This window comes from Syngnathus scovelli, chromosome 21 (genome assembly GCF_024217435.2).
Source record: "Syngnathus scovelli strain Florida chromosome 21, RoL_Ssco_1.2, whole genome shotgun sequence".
In the NCBI taxonomy this organism is placed as follows: domain Eukaryota; kingdom Metazoa; phylum Chordata; class Actinopteri; order Syngnathiformes; family Syngnathidae; genus Syngnathus; species Syngnathus scovelli.
This window is the reverse complement of record NC_090867.1, coordinates 4,871,265-4,894,432: the sequence shown is the minus strand read 5'-3', so window position 1 is coordinate 4,894,432 and position 23,168 is coordinate 4,871,265. Positions and strand designations below refer to the sequence as shown.

Below are 23,168 nucleotides of genomic sequence, written 5' to 3'. Positions count from 1 at the left end.
GCTGATTGTCCCCCCCCTCCCTATAGAGGGGTTCGGTGAATGCGCACATGAAACTGATGGGCTTCGGTACCCCCCCCCCACAAAGAGGGGTTCGGTGAATGCACATATGAACCTGACGGGGTTCGGTACCTCCAAAAAGGTTAAGAACCACTGTTCTATTCTAATGACTAGTTAATATAAAATGAGTGCTTTGGTTCTACAGAGGTTGGGGGAAAAGACAGCTCTCCGATGGGTTCACGTGATTTTGTGTGCGACTGTATATCAGTGCAACGACTTATTCGCCGTTCTGCTTCCCTAGGAACAATTGACTTGAGTAATCCTTCACAATAAGAGAATCTGACATGAATCAATGTTTTTTTTTTTTTTTTCTCGGGCTCCGTTTGTAATTGCAGGCTCTCTTTCCCTCTCTCCCTCTCGAGTCTCTGCTGTCGGAATGTAAGGATGCAAAATAACACACGGCCGTTATAAATAACCCGCCAATATGTTTGGAGCGTCGCAAGGATTCCAGCGTACATTCCGCATGTACGGGGGAAGGGAGGCCCTGTTGGTGGGGGTGTCAAAGAGGAGTGTCTATTTACGTCCCACTTAAAAGGAGACATAGCGATGCAAGTTTTTATTGCCGGCCTTCAGAGAAGACTTTCTCTAAGAATCCGCAGGGAATTCCTGTACATTTTGTGAGGTCGGAAAGAGTTCAATCTTTGTTGACTTCACTTTCGGTGTCTTTTTGACCCAGCGAGTTAGCATACTGTTTATATCCCTTCTGGCAGGAGAGGCAAATATTTGCCCGATATCTTTGGATTGCAGTGATAGGCTATGAAGCTAGCCTTACCCACTCCACATACTAAGATTTCTCTGCATATTCTGATGGAAATTTAAATTATTGTTGAGTCGCAATGGTTTAATAGCATCAGGACTAAAAAAAAAAAACAATTTTATCTGCTGGGCTTTTGAATGTTTCTGCGTGTGCATGTACACACACCTCTATTAAACACACACGCGTTGAAGACGCCATGTAGCTCCCGGTCTTGTTTGCACAGCACGGTAACAGAGAGGCTGTAAAATATTACACCCAAAGCAAAGTGCAAGCGGCACACAAACACGCAGGAATACAATGGCAAAACACACACACACACGGTTATCAGTTTTATCAGTACAGTCACTCCCTCCAGTGTCACAAATGGCAAACCACGCCTGCGCATTTAGATTTGTGCCTGCTCATCTATTGATTTTAAAAGCATTAGTATGCTGCAACTGTCCGCAAACCCTGCCCCACGCTCAGGGCGGTGGCGGCGACTCAATCACGGCGTGGATAGGACCCCGATGGGGCGACGTGAACCGGTGTGCGGGCGGGGCCGATTGCGGCGTCTCCATTCGAAGCGAAGTGCCGAGTCATCGTAAAGCTGCTGATAGATGCGTGTAAGTGTGTATGTGTATACATGTTGGCCTTGACCATGAGGTGACACTCTGGTCAGATTAAGATGACAAATGTGAAAGAGTGTGTTCCTACACTAGTGATAAACATACAATTTTTATAGTCCATTTGCAGTAGCCAAAATACATGGATAAGGTGTGACGTTAAGTCCGTCAATGCTCACAATGGTGGTGGCGACGACTCCAAATTTGTTTTCCTGTTTTTATTTCATCTACTGGTGTTTCACGCAGAACATACCATTCGGCTTTTTTGGGGTCTTGCATTCCAGTCCAGAAACTCACACAAAAGTAATAACACTCACATGTTATTTACTATCATGCAATGACCTCCCACGCCTTGTAATTGACTGTAAACTAATATTGCTCAAGTGTATCCCGTGAGTCGCGGTACGCTGGGGAAGGTCTTGCGTATGCTCATGCACTTCTCCTGGTCCAGGAAGAGTGAGTTGGCCTTGATAGAGAGGTCGTGCTCCAACGTCACTTTGGTCCTCAGCAGAGACTGGAGGCTGCCCTCGGCTTCGAGCAGCCTCTCCTGCAGCTTACGGATGGTGTCCTCAATCTCTCGAACCTCCTCCACCAACCTGGGCATCGTAGAATGCTGGACTATTTGAAATCAAATCTGGCACACTCTGATACCTGTGGTACGGGTTGTCCCTGCAGAGCTCCACGTTGGGCCGGCGGGTGCGCTCTTCCAGCCTGGTCTGAGCCACCTTCAATGGACTCTCTTTGTCCCGCAGAGCCTTTTTCAGGGACTCTATCACCATCTCCGTCTGGTAGATCTCCTGCATAGTCTAAATGAGATAAGCAGCTCACAACAAAGTGCTCCATTGTGCATGGTTAAAAACAAAACGCACTTGAATGTATTCAGATGAGGTTTGGGTTCTAATTTCCTAATTGTGGAAAATGTGCTTAATGATGGACCCTGTTTGGCTGCTTTCCAAATATAAAGACACGTGTAGGTCTTTACAATATTGTCTTGAAGTTTAGGAATGTTTCAGGTGGTTTCTCACTGACTAATGATCAGCAAACAAACAAGTGTGATCATGTGATGATGGACCTTAGCGAGATGGGCCTGAAGGCTGTTGCGAGCGTCAGCCGTCTGCGCCACGCGACCGGTGAAGGACACGTTGACATTGTTGAACTGACTCCACATTTCGCTGGAGGTGGCGCTGAGCAACACTTCGATCTCGTCACGAAGTTTGCGCGAGGCGGCACGCTGGCTCTGCGAGCGCAGAACGTTGTTGTCGGTAAACTTGGACCACGACTCTGGCAGTGAGACCCTGGCGGGACAAGCATTGTGTTGACAATATTGAAAAACATCGGTTTTGATATGCCGTCGCTCACGAGGGGTCAAGGCGCTCGATTCCGCGGAAGAAGCCGATGCCATCCGAAGTGTTCCTCAGGTTATGGCAGCGGTCGTCTATCCTTTGCGCCATCACTTTGTTGCTCAGGTCTCGTTCCAGTTCGTGCTGCGCCTCGCGGTTTAACCTGTTTAGTGCCTCACCCCCCCCAAAAAATATCGACAATTATCAGTCAATGTGATCAGGCAACCACCTCCATGATGAGACTCACGCTAGCTGGGCTGTGGCTCTCTCCAGATGTTGCCTCATCCTAGTCTGACAGGACTTTATTACCTCAACTTCCTGTTTGAATCCATACTTTAATCAGTACATTTTATTATTTTTTTTATTATTTCCATTTTTCACCTTGATGAGGTCTTTCTCAACGTCGTCGTGGACCAAGTCGATAGCCATGCGCTTCTCGCGGTGGTACAGACATTCCTGGGACACCTGATGGAAATTTAACACACCTTGATGCTAACGGATACCGTTTAGTTCTCTGCGATAATTGTTGACAAAAACTATTCAAAAAGTGTTGCTGACTTTAAAGACAGACAAAGAGACAAAAACTGTGTCAATTGTCTTAGTTCAGGTTCAGGTGAACTCAACACAAGTTATTGTGTCCTAATGCAAATGGTTAAAATCCTGTGCAGTGCTGATACAGCAATATTATATATTAACCGTTATTTGACCTTTGACATCATCGGTAGTCAACGCTTACCTGAAGGGGCCGCTCGGTCTCAGCCAAGGCCCTCTCCAGCCGTCGCTTGACCTCGGCCAGTGCCGCGGTCTCTCCCGCCACGTTGTCCACCTCGTGGTTCAGTTCCGAGCGCCAGAAGGCAATGTCGTTGAGGCGCTCGCCGATGTCCTTGCTGGTGTTCTCTTGCATGCGGCGCGTCAGCTGCTCCTTGTCCTGTATCAGACGCATTGTGTCACGCCGGAGCCGCTCTGCACTGTTGCGAGATGCCTCCGACTGGCGGTAGTTGCCCTGGTTGGACTTGAACCAGTCATCCGGTGTGTAACGAGTGCTCATCGTGCTCCGGTTGGATGGGTAGAACATGGTATCTGTGCGGATCAGATCTGGGATGCTTCGCTGTAAAGTAGGGACGGTGCCTTCGTTCTTGTAGTAGCTGTTGGTTCTCCATTGGTTGGCGCTGTGGCTGGCAGGTTGCGTGTTTCGGTAGCTCGGCCCCATGGTGGAGATAGCGGGTAGGAAGTGGCCCGTCTTGGGTCGACCATATGAGGCTGGCATCTCCATGCCTAAAACTGGACTGTCTTCCTTTAGCGTCAAAAGTTCAAGCTTGTGCTTCTTTGTGCCACTCACCTGCAAATGAGCTCAAGTCCTCCACAAGGTGATGCCACTTGCATAATTCATTGCTGTGTTCTAAGCGTGCAAGTCATTCATTGGTCAGGCCAACCAATGGCAGCGTCAAGCGGTCTGTCCAAGATTTCTGTTGACACAATGCTGGTTGCCGTGGGTTACCGCTGCCCTCCCCAGTGGGCAGCTTTCATGCTGAGCAGGTGCTTTTACTTTGTCAATAAAAGAAGCTAAAGAGCCTGAGTGTAAAATGACACGTTTCACTTAAAAATCTACAATACAATATAGAATTAAATTCCCACAACTCGGGACATCAGGTGTCAAGTAAAATTGTTGCCTTACACTACATTGAGGTAATGGAGAAAAGAATGTGAGTGTGAATGATCGTCTGTGCCCAAAGATTGACTGGTGACCAGTCCAGGGTGAAGTTTGCTAGTGTCTGTTCAATTTGATTGAATAAATGCATATACTCTATTTAAACGTTTAACTACCACAAGTTAGACTAGGTGCACTTTTTGAGGAAATGCTGGTCTTGCCTTTTAATTTTAGAGATGAAGTTACCTTAAATGTAAAAATAGCTACCACAAGCTAGTTGCATAGCAAGACTGGTGTAGTTTACTTTGTAGAAAAGTACTTTTTTTTTCCGCTAATATTTTTGTGTCGAATGGGACGTCGACAAGCAATCTGAGCTGGCAAGCAAAGCGCCAAGCTGTCAGTTTGGATTACACTCACCTGTTGAATAATTCATGCAGCAGGAAGAGGACATGCAATCATAGTCCGTGTTAAATTACACAATGTTGAAAACGCGGGTCATTTACACCAAAGTCTTCTTGAGATATTTTGTAACACAAGAAAGAAAAATTGTAACTGTAATGTACATGAAACCTGCCAACCAATTGTTGTTTTTTTGCCCAAGCTTGCTTATTTAGACTTGAGCCACATATTTTTTCGTAGGCCTGACGTAAAACAAATCGGAAGTCGGCCATTTTGTTTTGAACCGGTCATTCTGAGCTTTCGGTCAAGCCGACATTATTGTAAACATAGTGGCTTGTAGTTAGAATGGAATGAAGCGTCTCAGCATCGCTTAACATGGCAAGGTTAAAGAAGCCCCCCACACACTCTCCCACCGTGACCTCACTGGCTATAAATAATACCCCCTTCCAAAGAAAGTAGGAATAAGCCAACCCGCCATGAAATTCCTCCTGTGAATGGAAAAAAACTTGACGAGCATAAGAAAAGTTTGTGTGTATTCTGCAACCATTGCAGATTACGACATATGTTGCATGTGTGTGGTGCGGGCACTTTGTGTGTGGTGATTTTCAGAAAGTTCTGTAGCTACTCTGGCTTACCATAGTAAAGAGGAACGCGGCCAAAGAAATGGTACATTTTTTCTTCTCATTTATATGTTTAATGTGTCACCCTAAAAAGTGAGAAAAGATCCGCTAGCTATTAGCACTACCGCGCTGATCCAGTGTGGCTTGTGGCGCATGAATGCTGGCACTCTGTGGCACCAAGTGAGTAAATAAATAAATAACTGTCACAGAGTCATATGTTAGGGTCTGGACAGTGCCCTCCCCCCACTCCCCATTAATTCTCCCCTCCCTCCCATCAGCCCGCATGGTTGTGGCCTCTCCTCCGCTCTGCTGTGCTCGACACAGTGCCTCCGATGGAATGTGATGACCACGGACCGGACAAAGCCCACCATTCACGGCCCCTCGGCCCACACTGGACGCCTGCAACTGGGAGCCTTGATTTTACAGATGGGAGGGGGTGCATGAGGGGACAGAGGGGGGGGACAGGGGAGGCTTGTGTCCGCCCCAGTGTAACTCATTCTGTAGGATCAAATACATGGCTGAAATAGTTTAAGGCGATTGGAAGGTCTTTTTAAACATGTCCGTCTACTTCCTGTCAAGACTATGCAGTGCGGAAACACAATAGAGTCTTTGCTGTTGCCGTGCGACTGGCTATAAACATGCAAGTGGTATCTACACTCTTGTTGGGTCATTAACATGCTGACAGTGGATTGTACAAAACAGTGAGGATGTTTCATAGGAAACATGGAAAATATACCCAAACCTGTTGTGAACTTGCAAAAGTCACATTATAACATTTTATGTTAATGATAGTTAAAATAGGCAAAATTTGGTATTCAAGCTTTTTTTTTTTTTTTTTTTTTTTTTTAATCGCAAAGCATCACAATAGAGTATTTGTCGGACTTCTTTGGACGTCCTTGTCATGCTGGGTTTGCCTACCTAATTTCTTATTAAATAGTAAAACAGGAAGTTTTGCAGAGTTTAAATGAAATTGGGGCAATGTTAAAGATGCAAAACAAAAGATTCAATTCTGAACTAAGTGCCGTATCACAAGTCCAGCTGTGCAGACTTTGCCGCGCACACACCGACAAAATTTTCTTTGTGCGGAGAGGACGTTGGCCTCCAGCAACTATGAAAGGTGCACTGAGGCGACAACGGCAACCAGTGGAACCCCGCAGCAGGTGATTGAAAGCGGTGAGGAACAAAAAAGTCGTGCAAGATTTAGGAAGGCGAAAATTCTCATCCAAGTGCAGCCAGTCGCCACGCAACCGCTGGCGCTAATTCAACAAGCGCAAACTGCAGTAGCGGTCTCTATGAGAACGTCAATTCTCAGAGTTACAGTCACACTGGACTAGTTAAAAAAAGAATACATTTGTAAAAAAAAAAAAAAAAAAAAGCCTCCTTCTCTGTGCGTAACTGCTCACCCCTCCCGTCTCTGCCGAGGAGGGAAATACTTGGAGGCAATTAAGACATGGTTATATTTTTTTAACTAAAGGGTGATGGTTGCTGTGTTTCCATGTAATCTTATTCTGCGACAATACGCTTAGCTCTGTGAAAATTAATCCAGCTAGCCACTGTCGCCAAGTATCCTCTGACGTCTTCGATTAATCGTTCAGAAAAGATTTGTCGATTCGAGGGAATGTATTTGAATGTCTACCCTTAATCCCGCTCACTGTCCAGCGGGATGCTTTCTAAAAGGCTGCAACCGGAGCTCTGCGAGCTACGTGCGACACGTAAACCCGACACAAACAGCTGCTCTCGACGCATTCCCACTCGCCTTGCGCTCAATCTGTGTGTGCGCGCGCCGCCAAAGGCCAAAGTGCGCGCTGGAAGGTGTCGGATGCGCCGGCAGGCACGCGAGACACGCCCCGCTGCCATTTAGCCGCTTCTGATCGCACACCCAAATAGACACGTTTGAGCGCCGTGTCGGCGAAATTCCTTCGTCCCAAACAAAAGCGAGAGGGGCGGGAGATTCAGATGCGCCACTTCTGCGTGAGGCGGAGGAGAGGCATTTAAAACCAAGGCCTTTTTGTTTCTCCAGGCATTTTCCAACCCCTGCACCCAAACCTCCCCCACCGAGCATGCCGGCCGCCCCGCACAAGTGCTCAAATTGTCCTCTTGCTTCCCAAATTTGGGACCCCGAGTAGAACGAGGCTTTTGTCAAAGTGTGACCCGGCTGTGTCTGTGGTCTGTTTGCCGGATGAAGCGGGCTCTTCATTAGTGCAGTGCATCACCCCACCCTAACCTCATCTCTTCAGTCTACAGCTCTGTTAGCACATCTGCCTCACAATTTTGAAGCACTATGGTTGACTATCTTCTGTGGAGTTTGCACGTTCTCTACAAAAACAAGCGTGTTGATAAATTGTCCGTAGTTGTGAATGTAAGTGGGAATGGTTATGTGCCTTGAGACTAACTATGAGGACAAGTACCATTGTAAATGAAGGAGTGTAATCTCTCCGCCATGCATTCATTGTGTCAGGTGCACGAGCCACGTGAGAGGTCCTTGTGTATGTGTGCGATTGTGTGTGAGAGATGGCCGGCAGCAGCTGGGAATGCCCGTCGACCTCAAAGCCACTCTGCCAAGGTCGGCGAGGAAATTTAAAACTCGAAAACGGCGCGATCCTAGCGGCCGCCGCCAAAACGGCTGAAATCCCTGCCGTGACCCGAGCGTGATGTCATCAACTTCCGGGAAAGCCCTGCGGTAAAATGTCAGAAAACGTGACATATCGTAGCCGCCATCGCTCTGGGAAAAAAAAGTGTCAGTTATCTGTCCAGCTGCGCTTGGTTTGGTGGACGACCACCCAAAGACCCGCGGGTCACGTGGCCGATCCTAGTCCGACGTGGAAGCGCCCTGCCTCTTTGGCATCAAGTTCCCCACCACGGGCGTGCCTCGGCTGCCCCAAGAGCATGTCAACTCAACAGCCAAAACATTAGCTAGTCTTGCAAGAACAACCAAGCCACAGCATGTCAGTCAATGTATAAACTATTCAAAATGTTTGATTTTCTTCATGCATCCCTGCAAGCATGGTCACACCTCAAGGATAAAAATAAGAAACAGCAGAGTTTCACATACTGGACACGCTCCAGTCGGTGTCACCAAGAGGGGAAACGCTTGTAATTACCAGTCATTTTATAGCTAATACATCATGTCAGACACATTTTTTACGACCTCATTTATTGCGTCGCTTCAGGCGACTTGCCGCCATCTTTGCATTTATTGTCCCGCCAGTGCCACAAAACCCGCCTCTGTGCGATCGTCCGCCTCACATTCTCCCACCCGCGGCACGTAGGCGGGAGTGGAATGGATCGTTTGTGTGACGTCAGCGCTGCGGACGGGACGCCAGTCGGGAGGGGCTGCTGAGAGGGCGTTGGGAGAAAATCCACCGAGGAAGTCATACAAGGACGGAAAGCAAAGAGTCGAGTTCAGTTGCTTGGTGTGTCACTAAAAGTTTTTTTTTTTTTGCGACAGTCCATTTCAGTCACAAGCGATTCATTTTAAGTTTGTGACACTTCTTGGGTCAACATGATGGCCACACCAAGTATGGGCCTGCAGTTCAAAGTTCAAGATCTCCCATTGGGAGGATTGTGTGAAAGTGGTGTTAGCATTAGCATTACGCAAATGCCATTGCTCTTTTCGCTCGCTCACTCTCGCCAACACCCGAAGTATCCCAAGCACGCCGGGTCGGATCGACTCGCACTTTATAAATACCACCCTCAACCTCCCTTTAAACATGTCTGACATTCATTGCGTGCATGCGCATGTCTGTGTGTGTTTATGTGTGAACGTGCATGGCTGTGTTAGACCCAACTAACCTTAACTCAAACTTAGCCATAACCCATTTCACCCTTAATGGTTAATGTTAACTTTGCAAATGCAAAACCCTAAACTCTCTCATCCCGATTGCAAGCTCTTAAACCTAAAACCCTAGAACCAATCCCAGCTGTCTTTGGGCAAGAGACAGGGGTAGACCCAGGACATGTCTCCAGCCTACAATTGATCATTCATATTGTTGACAATTTAGAGCCTTCAATCAGCCTAATAAGCATGTTAGGCAGTTATAAATATGAATTGTATGTGCAATTTATGTTGGACAAAAAGGGAAAAGGCATTCCTGTTCGGTGTGTCTTTTTGGAACAATGTTGAATAGTATTTGCTGATGGGCGAGGTTCCAAGTGACCATGTCGTGACCGTTTCCACCCAACGTGAGGTCACGGAGTCCTGACACGACACATCCAGTCAGGCGGCGCTTCCTGCCGTCAGCGGACGAGTACCCTCTTCCTTCCTGTGAAAGGCCAATGAATGAACACTTTCATGTGGGGGCACATATCGTCAGAAGCTCCAAAAGCGTGAGGGCTAATGGCTTTGACTGATTTGCATTATTCATTATTATACATATAAGGAACATTTCTATGAAAATTTTGAATTTTGAATTGAATTTTGATAGATCACTTACCAACTGGGGTGGCAAAACATTTGGTAAGCATCTGCCACCCCCTGCCACCCTGTAAAACCACCTATGGTAAGCAGTATACTCAGCTTGCCTGATTAATAGGTGCTGGTACTGGAGGTAGGTTTTACTTCATGGTCCTGGGATGCCCCCTTGTGTCCTGTCTGTGTTTTACCAATACTTTTAGGTTTTAAAAAAAAGAAGCTATTTTAGATGTTTGTCCTATTAAATTACATGTTTTGTGCAAATTAATTATTTTTTGTGGAGTTCTTAACCATGCCATACTATCGATACTGTGTTGTTGTTTTATGTTACAATCTACAAAGTAGTAATTTTCATATTCTTAGTCCCTCCATGTCTTAAATTCCTAGATCCACACACTGTACACATTAATTATTTGAAAATAACGTAAATCATTTAAATAAAGAGTAAGAATCGATACTAGCGGTTTGGCATCGATTTGATATCGATACACACATATGTTATCGATATTTTGATCGACTTGTCAGCCCTACCGGCCACCGTACAATGTCAGCGTGCGTTTGTTTGCTAGGCTAGTCCACAGCATGCGGTTATGAAGTTATATTTCCGCTATTTTTGTTGGCTGGAATGAGAACATAAAACATTTCTCTACATTGGTGTAGAAAGCAAAGCACTGCCAAGATGCCGAAGGAACAGTTTAGAGAGACGGACGTGGCCAAGAAAATGTGAGTCCCTCGCTAGCTTGAGTTAGCTGGCTTAATCTAACGTCATGACAGTTTACGAACTTGTATTACTTTTTTGTTGTTTCTGTTTTCTCTTGTGCCATTCAACCACGTGGAAGTGGTGCATAACCTTTCACATTGGAGTCGCGATAGTGGACATGACACTGATTGGGTCGGAAGTATATTTACATTCACCAAAAGACTGATTCCAACTATCATTTTCTTGAGACAAATATTAAATGATACTATCAAAGCCCGTGGAAATGCACCCATCTCTCGCCAACAACTTACTTTATTTATTTAAAGTTTCAAACTTTTCTACCCCCCAGGATACATTTGTAGTTATTTCCTCCAGGTTGTTCTGTTTTTTTTTCCAATGACAACAAAGAGAATAAAGCTCAGAAGCAGAAAAAAAATTACTGTGCGTTGTTGTCCCTCAAGTTTACCAATTTCTTTTGTTTTTCTCAATTCAACAGAAGCCACATTTGCTTTGGAGTGCAATCAGCTGATCAAATGCGTCAGCAGGCCCACATTCAGGTGGTCAGCAAGAATCTGTACAGCCAGGACACAAAACATTCGCCACTGCCTTATGGAGTTTTGGATCACCGCATGGTATATAGATATGCTGTACTTAAGCAAGTCATTTGAAACACATTATTGGTTATGTGTTGATTTGTTTTCATATTTTTTGTCACACAGGGGACCAGCGAGAAAGACCGGCCCTGTTTAACATGTGGGAAAAATTTGGCCGATTGCGTGGGACACTACGGCTACCTTGATCTGGAGCTTCCGTGTTTTCACGTCGGCTACTTCAAAGCTACCATAGGAATCTTACAGGCTAGTGCACTTTGTAGGGAATTGGTAATAGTGATGATTTGTAATATATTTTGGAGAACAGACTCTCTTGCAATGGTGACTTGGCAGCAGAGTCAAATAAAAGCAAGTTCTTAAATCTCCACCTCCAACCTCTGTTTTTCAATCCAAAATCCAATAACAAAAATAGTGGCAAAAGTAAGACAAAATGTAAAAATATAAAAGAATGATGAATTAAAAAAAAAAAAAAATGTAAACTGTGTTCATTTTCCTCCAGATGGTTTGCAAGACGTGCTCGAGCATCCTGCTGAGCAAAGAGGACAAGCTTCAGTTTATGGACATGGTGAAACGACCCAATTTGGCCTACTTGCAGAAGCGAGGGCTGAAGAAGAAGATCTCCGACAAATGCCGCAAAAAAAGCGTGTGTCCCAATTGTTCGGCGTTCAATGGTGACAAATCACGCCGCAAAATTATCCGTCAGACTTGGAGCTGTCACACTCTTATACAGTCTGTACGTCTGTCTCGTTTGCTCAGGCACGGTGAAGAAGTGCGGCCTGCTGAAGATCATCCACGAGAAGTACAAAACCACCAAGAAGGTCGTGGAGCCTTTCGTGTCTGAGTTCCTGCAGTCCTTTGACGAGGCCATCGAGCACAACAAACTCATGGAGCCTCTTTTGGCACGGGCGCAGGTGACCCAAAAAAGCATGCATCGATTTGTTTTTGGCATTTTTAATTGGCAAAAGAAAAAGAGAGTGAAGTGTGTATGACCGTCTGGTGTTTAGGAAAACCTCAACCCTGTGGTGGTGCTGAACATCTTCAAGCGCATTCCCATCGAGGACGTGCCGCTGCTGCTAATGAATCCCGAGGCAGGCACGCCGGCCGACCTCATCCTCATCCGCCTGCTGGTGCCCCCGCTCTGCATCCGGCCTTCTGTGGTCAGCGATCTCAAGTCAGGCACCAACGAGGACGACCTCACCATGAAGCTCACCGAGATCATCTTTCTCAATGACGTCATCAGAAAGGTTTAAAAAAAAAAATGTTTTTTACTTTCACTGTTTTGCTTCACAAAGAGGGTCTGAGCCCTGCTGCAAAAATGGAAAATCTTCCACTTCCTCTGACTGTGAATTTTGACTCTTGTGGTCCAGCATCGCATGACGGGCGCCAAGACGCAGATGATTATGGAGGACTGGGACTTCCTGCAGCTGCAGTGCGCGCTCTACATCAACAGCGAGTTATCAGGCATCCCGCTTAACATGGCGCCCAGGAAGTGGACCAGAGGCCTGGTGCAGAGACTCAAGGGCAAGCAAGGTATGCGTCCGCCTTCTCGGGAAGCTTTTTTTTTTTTTTTAGTTTGGTGGGCGTCCATTACAGGCTGCATTTTGTAGACAGACAGAAATGAAAATACTTGTTCTGCGAAATGTTCTTCAAGGAAGTGCTGTGATGTCGCAGGTCGTTTCCGAGGCAACCTGTCGGGCAAAAGGGTGGACTTTTCCGCCCGTACCGTCATTTCCCCCGACCCCAATCTGAGAATCGATGAAGTGGGCGTACCCGTGCATGTGGCCAAAATCCTGACCTATCCGGAGAAGGTAAGCACCGCCGCATCCCCTGACGATGCCTTTGGCTCATCTTGTTTGTTGACCGAATGATGGTGTTCCGGAAGGTGAACAAAGCCAACTTGGAGCTCATGAGGAAACTGGTCCGCAACGGCCCGGATGTTCACCCCGGGGCCAACTTTATCCAAGATCGACGCAACAAAATGAAAAGGTGACACAACGGGTCAGCGCTCACTTATCGCGTGGATTTTTCTCCACTGAAACGCTTTACTTCCGGGTAGGTTTTTAAAATACGGCAACCGGGAGAAGATTGCGCAGGAGCTGCGCTTCGGCGATGTGGTGGAGAGGCACATGATCGACGGAGACATCGTCCTTTTCAATCGGCAGCCATCGCTGCACAAGCTCAGCATCATGGCTCATATTGTAAGCTTGCTTCATCCTTCCTCCCAGACGTTTCTCATGTGCGGCCCTCACCATTTTTCCAATCTGGCAGGCCCGGGTCAAGCCACACAGGACGTTTCGCTTCAACGAATGCGTCTGTACGCCGTACAATGCTGATTTTGACGGCGACGAAATGAACCTGCACCTGCCTCAGACCGAGGAGGCCAAAGCTGAGGCTCTCATCCTCATGGGGGTACATGGCGGCGATCCCGCTGGCGGAATTCTTTGCCCCGTTGTCTTCTATTCCAACTTTTTCTTTTCTCCCCCAGACAAAAGCTAATCTTGTCACACCGAGAAATGGCGAGCCGCTGATTGCGGCTATTCAGGACTTCCTGACAGGTAACGACGGGCTCTGGCTAATGACCGCATATTGTTTGTGTTACTTCACATGATTTGAAGTACAGCTACGTACATAATGTGCTTTAAAATCAAGTCAGGTCTTTTTGACGTTGTGAGAGAAGGGTTAAGTAACATGCTTGTTTGTCCCTCCTAGCTGGCTATCTTCTGACACTGAAGGACACCTTCTTTGACCGATCCAAAGCGTGTCAGATCGCGGCGTCCATCCTCGTCGGCCAGGACGAAAAACTCAAGATCACGTTGCCTCGCCCGTCCATAATGAAGGTATGGATTGCACTCCGAAGCACTTCTTTATCTCACTATTTATGAAGTGACAAGAAAATATTTGGCGCGACAACGATGTGCATTTTTTTGCTTTGTTGTTCATATGTGTGTAACTTTTGTGTCCTCCAGCCCATGGCCCTGTGGACGGGTAAGCAGATATTCAGCCTCATCCTGAGGCCGAACAAAAACTGTCCCGTCAAGGCCAACCTGCGCACCAAGGGCAAGCAGTACTGCGGCAAAGGCGAGGACCTGTGCCACAACGACTCCTGTAAGCAACCAAAAGTTTGCCGACACAGCGTATAGTGAACCCTGCTGTTTGTCACACAGGTCGGGACTGAAACCTCCCGCGAGTAATAAACGCCAACTCAAAAATAATGGCAATTGCCACAAGATGGCGGCAAAGCACTTTTTGCCAGCTATGGGTTGATGAAAATGAAGCTCCTCTACTCACTTTAAAGCTCCTTTGCACAAAGATGCCACAAGACATGATCATGAGTTGTAGTAAGCAGGGATTTACTGTTTGCATTTTCTGTTTTGGATCTGAACCTTCCCCTTCCAATTGTTTCCAGTCGTGGTCATCCACAACAGCGAACTGATGTGTGGCAGTATGGACAAGAGCACCTTGGGCTCGGGCTCCAAGAACAACATCTTCTACATCCTGCTGAGAGACTGGGGAGAGCTGGAGGCGGCAAACGCCATGTCTCGCCTGGCACGACTCGCCCCTGCCTATCTTTGTACGTCATCACCTCTTTCCCAGGGCTTCAAGAAATTTTTGCTTGATATTCAGGATGTCGTCGTTGTTTTTTTTAAACTACTTGCAGCTAACCGAGGCTTTTCCATCGGTATCGGGGACGTGACGCCCGGCCAGGGTTTACTGAAGGCCAAGCAGGACCTGCTGGATGATGGCTATCACAAATGTGATGAGTACATCGAAGCCCTGAAGACGGGCAAGTTGCAGCAACAGCCAGGCTGCACAGCTGAAGAGACGTTGGAGGTTTGCATTTGGACTTAGCGTTGGCTTCACTTGCGCCATATGATTTCAATTGTCTGCTTGGAGATTGGTTGCACATGGTGTGATTCATTTATTTTTCTTCCTTCGGCCGACAGGCGCTTATCTTGAGAGAGCTGTCAGTCATCAGAGACCGTGCTGGCAGTGCCTGCCTCAGGGAGCTGGACAAGAGCAACAGTCCTCTGACCATGGCTCTTTGTGGCTCCAAAGGCAAGCCTTTGTTCATCTTAACAGCTCTATCTTGACTTACAAGTGCCCCACTTGGGAGGCAGTCTACATCCGGCCTCCATCAGTCCACATGGTTACCTCGCAATCAAAGTGCCATTGTTTTTCTTTTTTTGTGCGCAGTTGTGCAATGAACAAATGAAACTACCTTGACTTGTTTCCATGCACACTTGAGACTATTCCTCCTTCCTTGTTGTGCACACAGGATCTTTTATTAACATCTCTCAGATGATTGCCTGCGTGGGCCAGCAGGCCATAAGTGGATCTCGAGTACCTGATGGTTTTGAAAATCGCTCCCTGCCTCACTTTGAAAAGCACTCGAAAGTAGGGGCCCAGATATCCAAACTGCTTAATGCGTGTCCTTTTTGTCTTTTCTGAAAAAAGCTTTTTCATTTCCACAGTTGCCCGCTGCAAAAGGCTTTGTGGCCAACAGCTTCTACTCCGGTCTGACACCCACCGAGTTCTTCTTCCACACAATGGCCGGCCGTGAGGGCCTGGTGGACACGGCTGTGAAAACCGCAGAGACTGGCTACATGCAGGTAAGTTAGAAGGGAGTCCCAAAAAAAAAAAAAAACCTCACCAGAATGACCTTTTTTTTTTTTTTTTTTTGACAGCGGCGTTTGGTGAAGTCCCTGGAGGATTTGTGCTCCCAGTACGACCATACGGTGCGAAGCTCCACTGGCGATATCATCCAATTCATCTACGGCGGTGACGGGCTGGACCCCACCTACATGGAGGGCAAGGACGAACCGCTGGAGTTCAAGAGGGACCTAGACAACATCCGGGTAAATATGGATGTACACACACTCTTTACACCTCGTTTTGTCTGGTTTCTGATGTGAGCTGTTGCACCACAACCGCCTGTGTCTGTGCCAAAGACATTTGGCTAAACACATCAGTAATAAAAAAAGAATATGTAACGTATTGCGGACTTTATTGAATTCATAGCTCCACCAATCTGCACCACTCTAACGCCAGCCGGGTAACTGTTCACCTTCTACCAAGTAGTCAATGGCTGCCTTTTTTCACCCATGTAGTCCAATGAAGATAACTGTCTCTCCTCTACCCTTCCCTTTTCCGTCCCCACAGGCTGTCCACACGTGTCCGGACGAGCCCACCCTCAGCCAGGGCGAGCTGGTTCTGGCGGCAGATGCTATCATTAAGAAAGCCGACTTTATGTGCTGCAGAGACAGCTTCTTGGAGGTATACACGCCGAAGCCCATCTGTGTTCTGAGATCTGTCCAATTGCCAATTGTCATCTCTTTTTCATTATTATTATCATTATTCCTTAAAAGTCCCAAAAGGTGAAGCCTAGTGAATCCATAAAGTGTTCTGATCAACTTTAAAGAAATCAGACGATGATTTTTTTTTGTGATGGAGAAGGCGTCCTACTCTGGATTCACGATGTGGATGAGTGTGTGTATGGTAATTGCTGTTGAACTTTTTGTATAGGCGCTAACTGAGACAGGCTCAGAGAAGTACCTGCAGGTATCGTGGCCGAGACCTGAATGGAGTGTCATTGTTCTAATTTTTGAAACCTAAAAGCCTCATTTGTCGAAGCAGTGATTCTCAGTCTACCATGTAAAGTACACCTGGCATGGATGTCTCTTTTGGAGTTCAATACATTTGCTTTGAACCTACAACTGTGTATTTGAAACATTCCTTTCGATACAATGTGACTTTTTTTGTACGTAACATTTGCGGCTAACAGTAGCGCATACTCTTTGTGGCTAGCCTGAAATGCGCAACGCATGGCCTGCCCAGCTGCTTGGTTGTGCTGTGTCCTAAGCACAGCATGCGATGCACATGGCTTTGCAGCTGACTCCTCTCACTGCTTGTTCTTGGCCGTCTGCAGGCAGTCAAGGTATTCATCAAGGGGGTCTCAGAGCGGATCAAGAAGACAAGAGACAAGTACGGCATCAACGACAACGGCACCAGCGAGGTAGGTGGATGCCGAATATGAGCATTGAGATCTCCATGTGCTCAAATCTTTTTCACCTTCTTGACTTGCCTGCAGCCGGAGGTCCTCTATCAACTGGACCGCATTACACCTACACAGCTAAAGAAATTTTTGGAAACCTGCAGGAACAAATACATGAGGTTGGATTGCTGGCTGACACATTTCGGTTGCCTCAAGGCTGCCTTCCAATTATGACCGCTGTCCCGCAGAGCGCAGATGGAACCGGGCTCGGCTGTGGGGGCCCTGTGTGCCCAAAGCATTGGAGAGCCCGGAACGCAGATGACCCTGAAGACCTTCCACTTTGCCGGTGTGGCGTCCATGAACATCACTCTTGGCGTCCCTCGCATCAAGGAGATCATCAACGCCTCGAAGAACATCAGGTCAGACGTTGAAAGGCTTTAAGACGAGTGAAAAGTGGCTGGATTTTGAATACAACTCTCATCTCAAGTATTTCTTCTTTGTGATTTCGATGCGCCCCGCTCAGCACGCCGATCATCACTGCGCATTTGGACACGGAGAACGATGCCGACTTTGCCCGGCTGGTGAAAGGGAGGATTGAAAAAACGCTCCTGGGCGAGGTATTCCGTAACTTACTCTGATCCTTGAGTGAAGAGAAGAAATGGGATGGCACTTGTTTTTCTTTTGCAGATTTCGGAATACATCGAAGAGGTTTTCCTACCAGATGACTGTTTCATCTTGGTCAAATTGTCCCTAGAGCGAATAAGGCTGCTTCGATTGGAGGTACAACACATCGCACTGTACTTCTAACTTATCTTTCAAATTGTGAACAAACCTGCCTGTCATTGAGCAAATGAGGAAAGCGCCAAATTTGGCTTCAATTATGATTTTTAAACTTTTCCTCAAGCGCTGTCATGTGAAGGGGTGACGACGTGTCAGTGGAGCAGCAGTGAGGCTCCTGCTTGCAAAGGAGACACGACATTGGTTAACAGTTCATTCACGAGATGGTGAAAGCTCAGATAGATGTAGTAGTTAATGAATTGACTTTTGACAACATTCAAGTTCCTCTCTGTAACTTCATGAAAGATAACGAAACAAAGACTTTTTGGAAATATTTATATCTGTAATGAGCTAGCCACTCACCTTTCTGCCACCTGGACTTAGTTTGATGCTTCTTGTGTTCGAACATTTTGAAAACGTCCGTTGTTTTCACGCTCAGTCACGGTCATGACGGTCTGGTCGGCCTTCCTAGGTGAACGCCGAGACTGTGCGTTACTCCATCTGCACGTCGAAGCTGCGCGTGAAGCCGGGAGACATTGCCGTGCACGGCGAGGCTGTGGTGTGCGTGTCGCCACGGGAAAACAACAAAAGCTCCATGTACTACGTCATGCAGTCGCTTAAGGCCGAGCTTCCCAAGGTGAGAATGCACGCGAGTTGTGAATGTGAAAGGTTTTTTTTTTTTTCTCATTGTATTACGCAGTGCAGCAGCTTGTGGACCATTCTTATCAACAATCATGAAAAGCTGCCTTGTCTGCCAAAACACAATCTCATTTCTTGGCCAAAAAGGTGGTGGTTCAAGGTATACCCGAGGTGGCCCGTGCTGTCATTCACATTGACGAGCAGAGCGGCAAGCACAAGTACAAGTTGCTGGTGGAGGGTGACAATCTACGAGCTGTCATGGCAACCCACGGCGTGAATGGAAGCAGGACCACTTCCAACAACATCTACGAGGTGCCAGTGAAAAGACCATCAATGGAAAAAAGAACTTTTACTTGTGCTTTTTGTCTGCTTTCTATGTGACCCGGGTGTCCGACGACAGGCTCCTGACCCCGATGTCACTGTGGTGCTTTGACATAGGTGGAGAAGACGCTGGGAATTGAGGCGGCCAGGGCAACAATCATCAACGAGATCCAGTACACAATGGTCAACCACGGGATGAGTATCGACCGGCGACACGTCATGCTTCTTGCCGACCTCATGTCCTACAAGGTGTCGTCTCTTGTTTGTGTATCAGGCCAGACAAATTTAGACCATCAAAATTAGAAATTGAATTGGGACATTTTTTGGGGGGGGGGGGGGGGGGGGGTAGTCCAATATTAGATTGAGTAACATAAGCATACTTTGTGACTTTAAAAAAATAGGGGGAGATACTTGGAATCACCAGGTTCGGCTTGGCCAAAATGAAGGAGAGCGTTCTCATGCTGGCATCCTTTGAGAAAACGGCTGACCATCTTTTTGACGCTGCCTACTTTGGCCAGAAGGACTCTGTCTGCGGTAGGCCCACGCTTCTGGGATTTCTTCTTTCTCATGTTGTGTGAAAAAGCTGAGAGAATTTTGCTTCTACAACCTTTCACTTCCTACACCATTCTCATTTGGATGTAAATTGCCTCAATTTCAAGATGAAAGGTTACAGTTTCAGTATTACTTTGATATCCAATCCGTTGTGGTGGTGTGACTGGCGAAAGATGAGATCTGTGTCCCAATATTTATGCACCTAACAAGTTGTTGCATCAAAATCAAAAATGCCTCCTTCACTGTCAGCCAAGTAGCTTCAAAATGTGGCCTTTGTCAACTTGTCACCGACCGACCAAATGGTGTTCATCCTGTTTGCAGGTGTGTCCGAATGCATCATCACGGGTAGTCCCATGAACATCGGCACGGGCCTATTTAAACTGCTGCTCAAGGCGGACAGGGACCCCTCCCCGCCGAAAAGGCCCCTGCTGTTTGACAACCCCGACTATCACCTACCTCTCTTCTCGTAACAGGAAGCCAATGAGGACAGTCTTTAAGTTCCTGCTTATTTCACGTGTCTTCAGACTTGTTTTTGTAATTTGATTATTTAGAAGATATTACATCATGAACAGTGATCATGTGTACTGTTTGCTTTTTTATTTGATGATTCCCTCAATGCTGGTGCAGTAAAATAATGCATTATGTATTTTGTTTATTCATAGTGAGAGAAGGAAGTTTGTTGATGACTAAAAGGATCTGTAGTGATTTTAAGGGCTTTTTGGGGATGATAGTTATGACAAAACAGCCCACCCACTTTTGGAGCTCACTACGCCTCCGGAGTCTGGCACAGAAGCATTGTAATGCGTATTATTCTCCTGGTTGGATTTGGCATGCATACATGTGTTTAGATATACACATAGATAAATAAATATATATTTTTTAAAAAATGTTAAACAAAAGCATGGACTGTAATAGTCCTATTTATAAAGTTGAGTCCAACTCTATTTACAGTAAAATCAATGACCATGACCAGGAAGCGAGCAGGCTGTAAATTTATAGGAAGGTGACCAGGAGATGGCGACAGCGGGGCACCTGAAGTCGATGTGTTCTGCAATGATTGCAAGGTTGCCAAAGCAGTCACCTGGCGGCGCTAGCGTGCAAAGCACCGTTGGACAAGCAGGAGAAGAAGGTTTTGATTGGCGGACGTGACGTCAGGCTCTCAGGTGAATTGAAGACCGGTGTGCACGGAAGGAGTTATTAAATACTATATATTATATAATTTAAAAAAAAAAAAATTACTTACCCACGTGGTGGTTTTTACTGCAAATGTTTGTTTGACAAATCGTCCGCGTTTCTTGGTTCTGTTGAATATTGACCTGTGTTTTATTCGACGTTTTCATGCAAACCTTTGAATGTGCTTTTTGCCAAGCAGATTGTTTCGAATTCTTATCAAAACCAAATATTCGTCCACTTTCGTTATTTGTCTACTCCAGGTGATGTGACAAACGCATACCTAAAAAACGTTTGCAAACATTTTTACTACCGGTTTCCGCCCGTACGCGCCCTCTTTTGACAGCTGAGCTCCACTCCGCCGATTTTGGACCGCAAACTTGGATCGTCTTTGAACTCGAGGTAGGTTGCGTTTGGATAAGAAAATGTCGCGTCTTTTGCACTTGCGTCGCTAATCTAAACTGCCGATGGGTAATTTTGAGGCTCTTTGTTAGATGTTAATTGGCTTTATTCTGTCATAACGGCGCAGCTCCTGCTGCAGGTACGATGCTGCAAGTATACAGCGGATAAGAAAATCTCCCGGCTTGTGCACTTGCATTGCCAGGAGTGATTTTGAAAAAATTTCATCTGGCCATAATGGCGTTGTTCGTGTTGTAAATACAATGCTGCAGCTACATGCAACGCTCGCCCCCTGAAACTGCCAGTTTAATTCGTGTTTGTTTAACACCAATATGTACGCAATTTCTGTTGGCATTGGCTTTTTATTTTTATGTAGCCATTAAATGACTACTGCAGCTTTCTTATATAAAAAGTGAGCAGGGAGATCTCGAGGAGGTTTCAGTGAGGATAGAGATAATGCACTTCAAAATGCGGTGAGTTCATCTATGGTTGTCAGATTCTCATGGAGATTGAAGTTACCAACACACAACTAATGGTGATGCGTGATTTGCAGGCTGGAAGAGGAGCCGAATGGCATGAGGAAAGGACCAATTCCACACCCAGTCAAGAATCAAGCAGCACGCAAAAGTTGACGTGTAGGATCATATGACCAGGAGAGGGCAGTGTGGAGCTCTGTGACGCGCTTTGGTTATGGGTGCAGCACGCAAAAGTTGACGTGTGGGGATCACGTGACCAGGAGGGAGCAGTGTGGAGCTCTGGGACGCGCTTTGGTTATGGGTGCACTACGGAAAGGTTGCAGGAGTGGACAGTTTTTGAGGGTCTGATGGTTGGACTTGCTTAAGAGGTGCACTGTAGTTGTGGTTTGTCTGGATCCAGAGTAGCGTTGTCTTGTGCTAGGATTGCCATTGATGGCTCATTTGGGGGAGGACGTGGTCACGTGGATGGACAAACAAAACTTTGACGTGGAGCCAAATGTCCAGTTTTGCGATATGACTTGTTGAGTATTGTAACATTTTGTCCTTTTCTAACCTACCACTGTCATACTTGCATTCTTTGTTCTCCCCTCGGTGTAGGGTGCCGTTGGAGCCAGCCGGTCCACGAGGTGCCGGAAACACAAAAACTTTGACATGGAGCCAAATGTCCAATTTTGCAATGACTTGGAACATTTTGTATCTTTTTCTAACCTACGACTGTTGAACTCGCGTCCTTTGTTTTCCCCTTGGTGTAGGGTGGGGTTGGAGCGAGTCGGTCCACGATGAGTCGAGGGTGCTCAGACCATAATAATGCGAGTAGCGCACAACTCATTGCATGTTCTGCCTTTTGCAAGCTGGACGCAAAACGGGGGATGCACGGCCCGACCCGGCGAAGGTAACCAAGAATAGCTAGCCGCTGTGATCAAGTAAGCAAGTGACCTCCAACTTGGGGTGCTCTTTGAGTTTCTGACATTGTTTCTGTTTCTGCAGATGGCGTCCGGGACGCGACACGATCTGATCAGAAGTGGACGGACCGCTGTGGCATCACTCTGAAGTATCCTGCAGCCGGCCGGGTTCTGAGGGAGACCCGCTTCCCTGGAGGCGTCGACCTGCGCAGCTTCAACGCATGAAATTGAGTTTTTTTTTTCCTTTTTTTAATTCACACCAGTAGTGTCCAAACGTCTGAGGGCCTCATACTGAAACAAATTTAGAATTATATGACACAAATTCATTAAACACTCTGATCAATCACGAGATTTTGTTTAGTGTTAATATTTTGTGCTACTGCTACAAAACTGTGTTCATTTTTAAGGTCTTTCATGTCGTGTCTTGATAAATCTGACACAGCAAAAATGAGGATAAACTACTGTATGTCTGCTTCTGAGAATGAAATTTTGAACAGATTTGACTTGTATACAGCGTATCTTAATACTTTATGACGCCGGTGATGTCTTATTTTGGCACTCGCCTAGTGGCCCGTGTCCAATGGCCTTTTGTGGCAAATAGCCCCAAGGCTGCCATTTGGACACCGATGGTGCCGTGTGTGTAGGGCTGCGTGTGTATTGGAGAAGTGCCATATGGTGGTATATTTTATTGACATGCACTTTAAGAAACGAAAGATCTATTTTTAATGTGGCAAATGAAACAAGCTGTTTTCTTGCCTAACTGTAAATATTTTAAAAGATGACAAGTCATTGATG

At 46.4% G+C, this 23,168-nt stretch overlaps 2 protein-coding genes across 4 annotated transcripts; one reads left to right on the top strand and one right to left on the bottom strand.

The window, feature by feature from the left end:
• Window positions 1–1,234: 1,234 nt before the first annotated feature.
• Window positions 1,235–4,358, bottom strand: tekt3 (tektin 3). Of its 2 annotated transcripts, XM_049758157.2 has the most exons (8): window positions 4,096–4,358; window positions 3,493–4,037; window positions 3,138–3,221; window positions 3,004–3,074; window positions 2,776–2,919; window positions 2,489–2,711; window positions 2,068–2,222; window positions 1,235–2,012 (listed from the first exon to the last, which is right to left on the bottom strand). In XM_049758157.2, the coding sequence occupies exons 2-8, from the start codon at window positions 4,027–4,029 to the stop codon at window positions 1,796–1,798; spliced, it is 1,431 nt and encodes a 476-aa protein (XP_049614114.1). In that variant the 5' UTR covers window positions 4,030–4,037; window positions 4,096–4,358; the 3' UTR covers window positions 1,235–1,795. The 2 variants fall into 2 exon arrangements, with proteins under 2 accessions (XP_049614114.1, XP_049614113.1); XM_049758156.2 differs by having other exon boundaries at window positions 1,236–2,012; window positions 3,493–4,358.
• Window positions 4,359–10,345: 5,987 nt separating this feature from the next.
• On the top strand, window positions 10,346–22,722 carry polr3a (polymerase (RNA) III (DNA directed) polypeptide A). 2 transcript variants are annotated; one of them, XM_049758154.2, is made up of 34 exons: window positions 10,346–10,557; window positions 11,031–11,166; window positions 11,254–11,391; window positions 11,645–11,816; window positions 11,902–12,056; window positions 12,150–12,389; window positions 12,513–12,675; window positions 12,817–12,953; window positions 13,028–13,131; window positions 13,202–13,343; window positions 13,414–13,554; window positions 13,631–13,700; window positions 13,855–13,982; window positions 14,112–14,250; window positions 14,552–14,716; window positions 14,804–14,976; window positions 15,090–15,201; window positions 15,422–15,540; window positions 15,618–15,755; window positions 15,831–16,001; window positions 16,306–16,419; window positions 16,669–16,704; window positions 17,072–17,158; window positions 17,234–17,316; window positions 17,386–17,556; window positions 17,661–17,754; window positions 17,825–17,917; window positions 18,387–18,551; window positions 18,701–18,865; window positions 18,992–19,123; window positions 19,276–19,408; window positions 19,748–20,589; window positions 22,224–22,394; window positions 22,459–22,722. In XM_049758154.2, exons 1-32 carry the CDS (start codon window positions 10,514–10,516, stop codon window positions 19,894–19,896), a joined length of 4,209 nt encoding a protein of 1,402 aa, XP_049614111.1. In that variant the 5' UTR covers window positions 10,346–10,513; the 3' UTR covers window positions 19,897–20,589; window positions 22,224–22,394; window positions 22,459–22,722. The 2 variants fall into 2 exon arrangements, with proteins under 2 accessions (XP_049614111.1, XP_049614112.1); XM_049758155.2 differs by lacking the exon at window positions 16,669–16,704 and having other exon boundaries at window positions 22,224–22,363.
• The last annotated feature ends 446 nt before the right edge of the window (window positions 22,723–23,168 follow it).

What these genes read in the sequence shown, in the direction of transcription:
- tekt3 (XM_049758157.2), bottom strand. Translation starts at nt 4,029, where the DNA reads ATGGAGATGCCAGCCTCATATGGTCGACCCAAGACGGGCCACTTCCTA. An exon ending in ATCGAGCGCCTTGACCCCTC is followed by an intron (nt 2,712 to 2,775) that starts GTGAGCGACGGC and finishes TTGTCCCGCCAG; the next exon opens with GGTCTCACTGCCAGAGTCGT. An exon ending in TTCAGGCCCATCTCGCTAAG is followed by an intron (nt 2,223 to 2,488) that starts GTCCATCATCAC and finishes TATCTCATTTAG; the next exon opens with ACTATGCAGGAGATCTACCA.
- polr3a (XM_049758154.2), top strand. Translation starts at nt 10,514, where the DNA reads ATGCCGAAGGAACAGTTTAGAGAGACGGACGTGGCCAAGAAAAT. An exon ending in CCTGTGCCACAACGACTCCT is followed by an intron (nt 14,251 to 14,551) that starts GTAAGCAACCAA and finishes AATTGTTTCCAG; the next exon opens with TCGTGGTCATCCACAACAGC. An exon ending in ACTCGCCCCTGCCTATCTTT is followed by an intron (nt 14,717 to 14,803) that starts GTACGTCATCAC and finishes AACTACTTGCAG; the next exon opens with CTAACCGAGGCTTTTCCATC.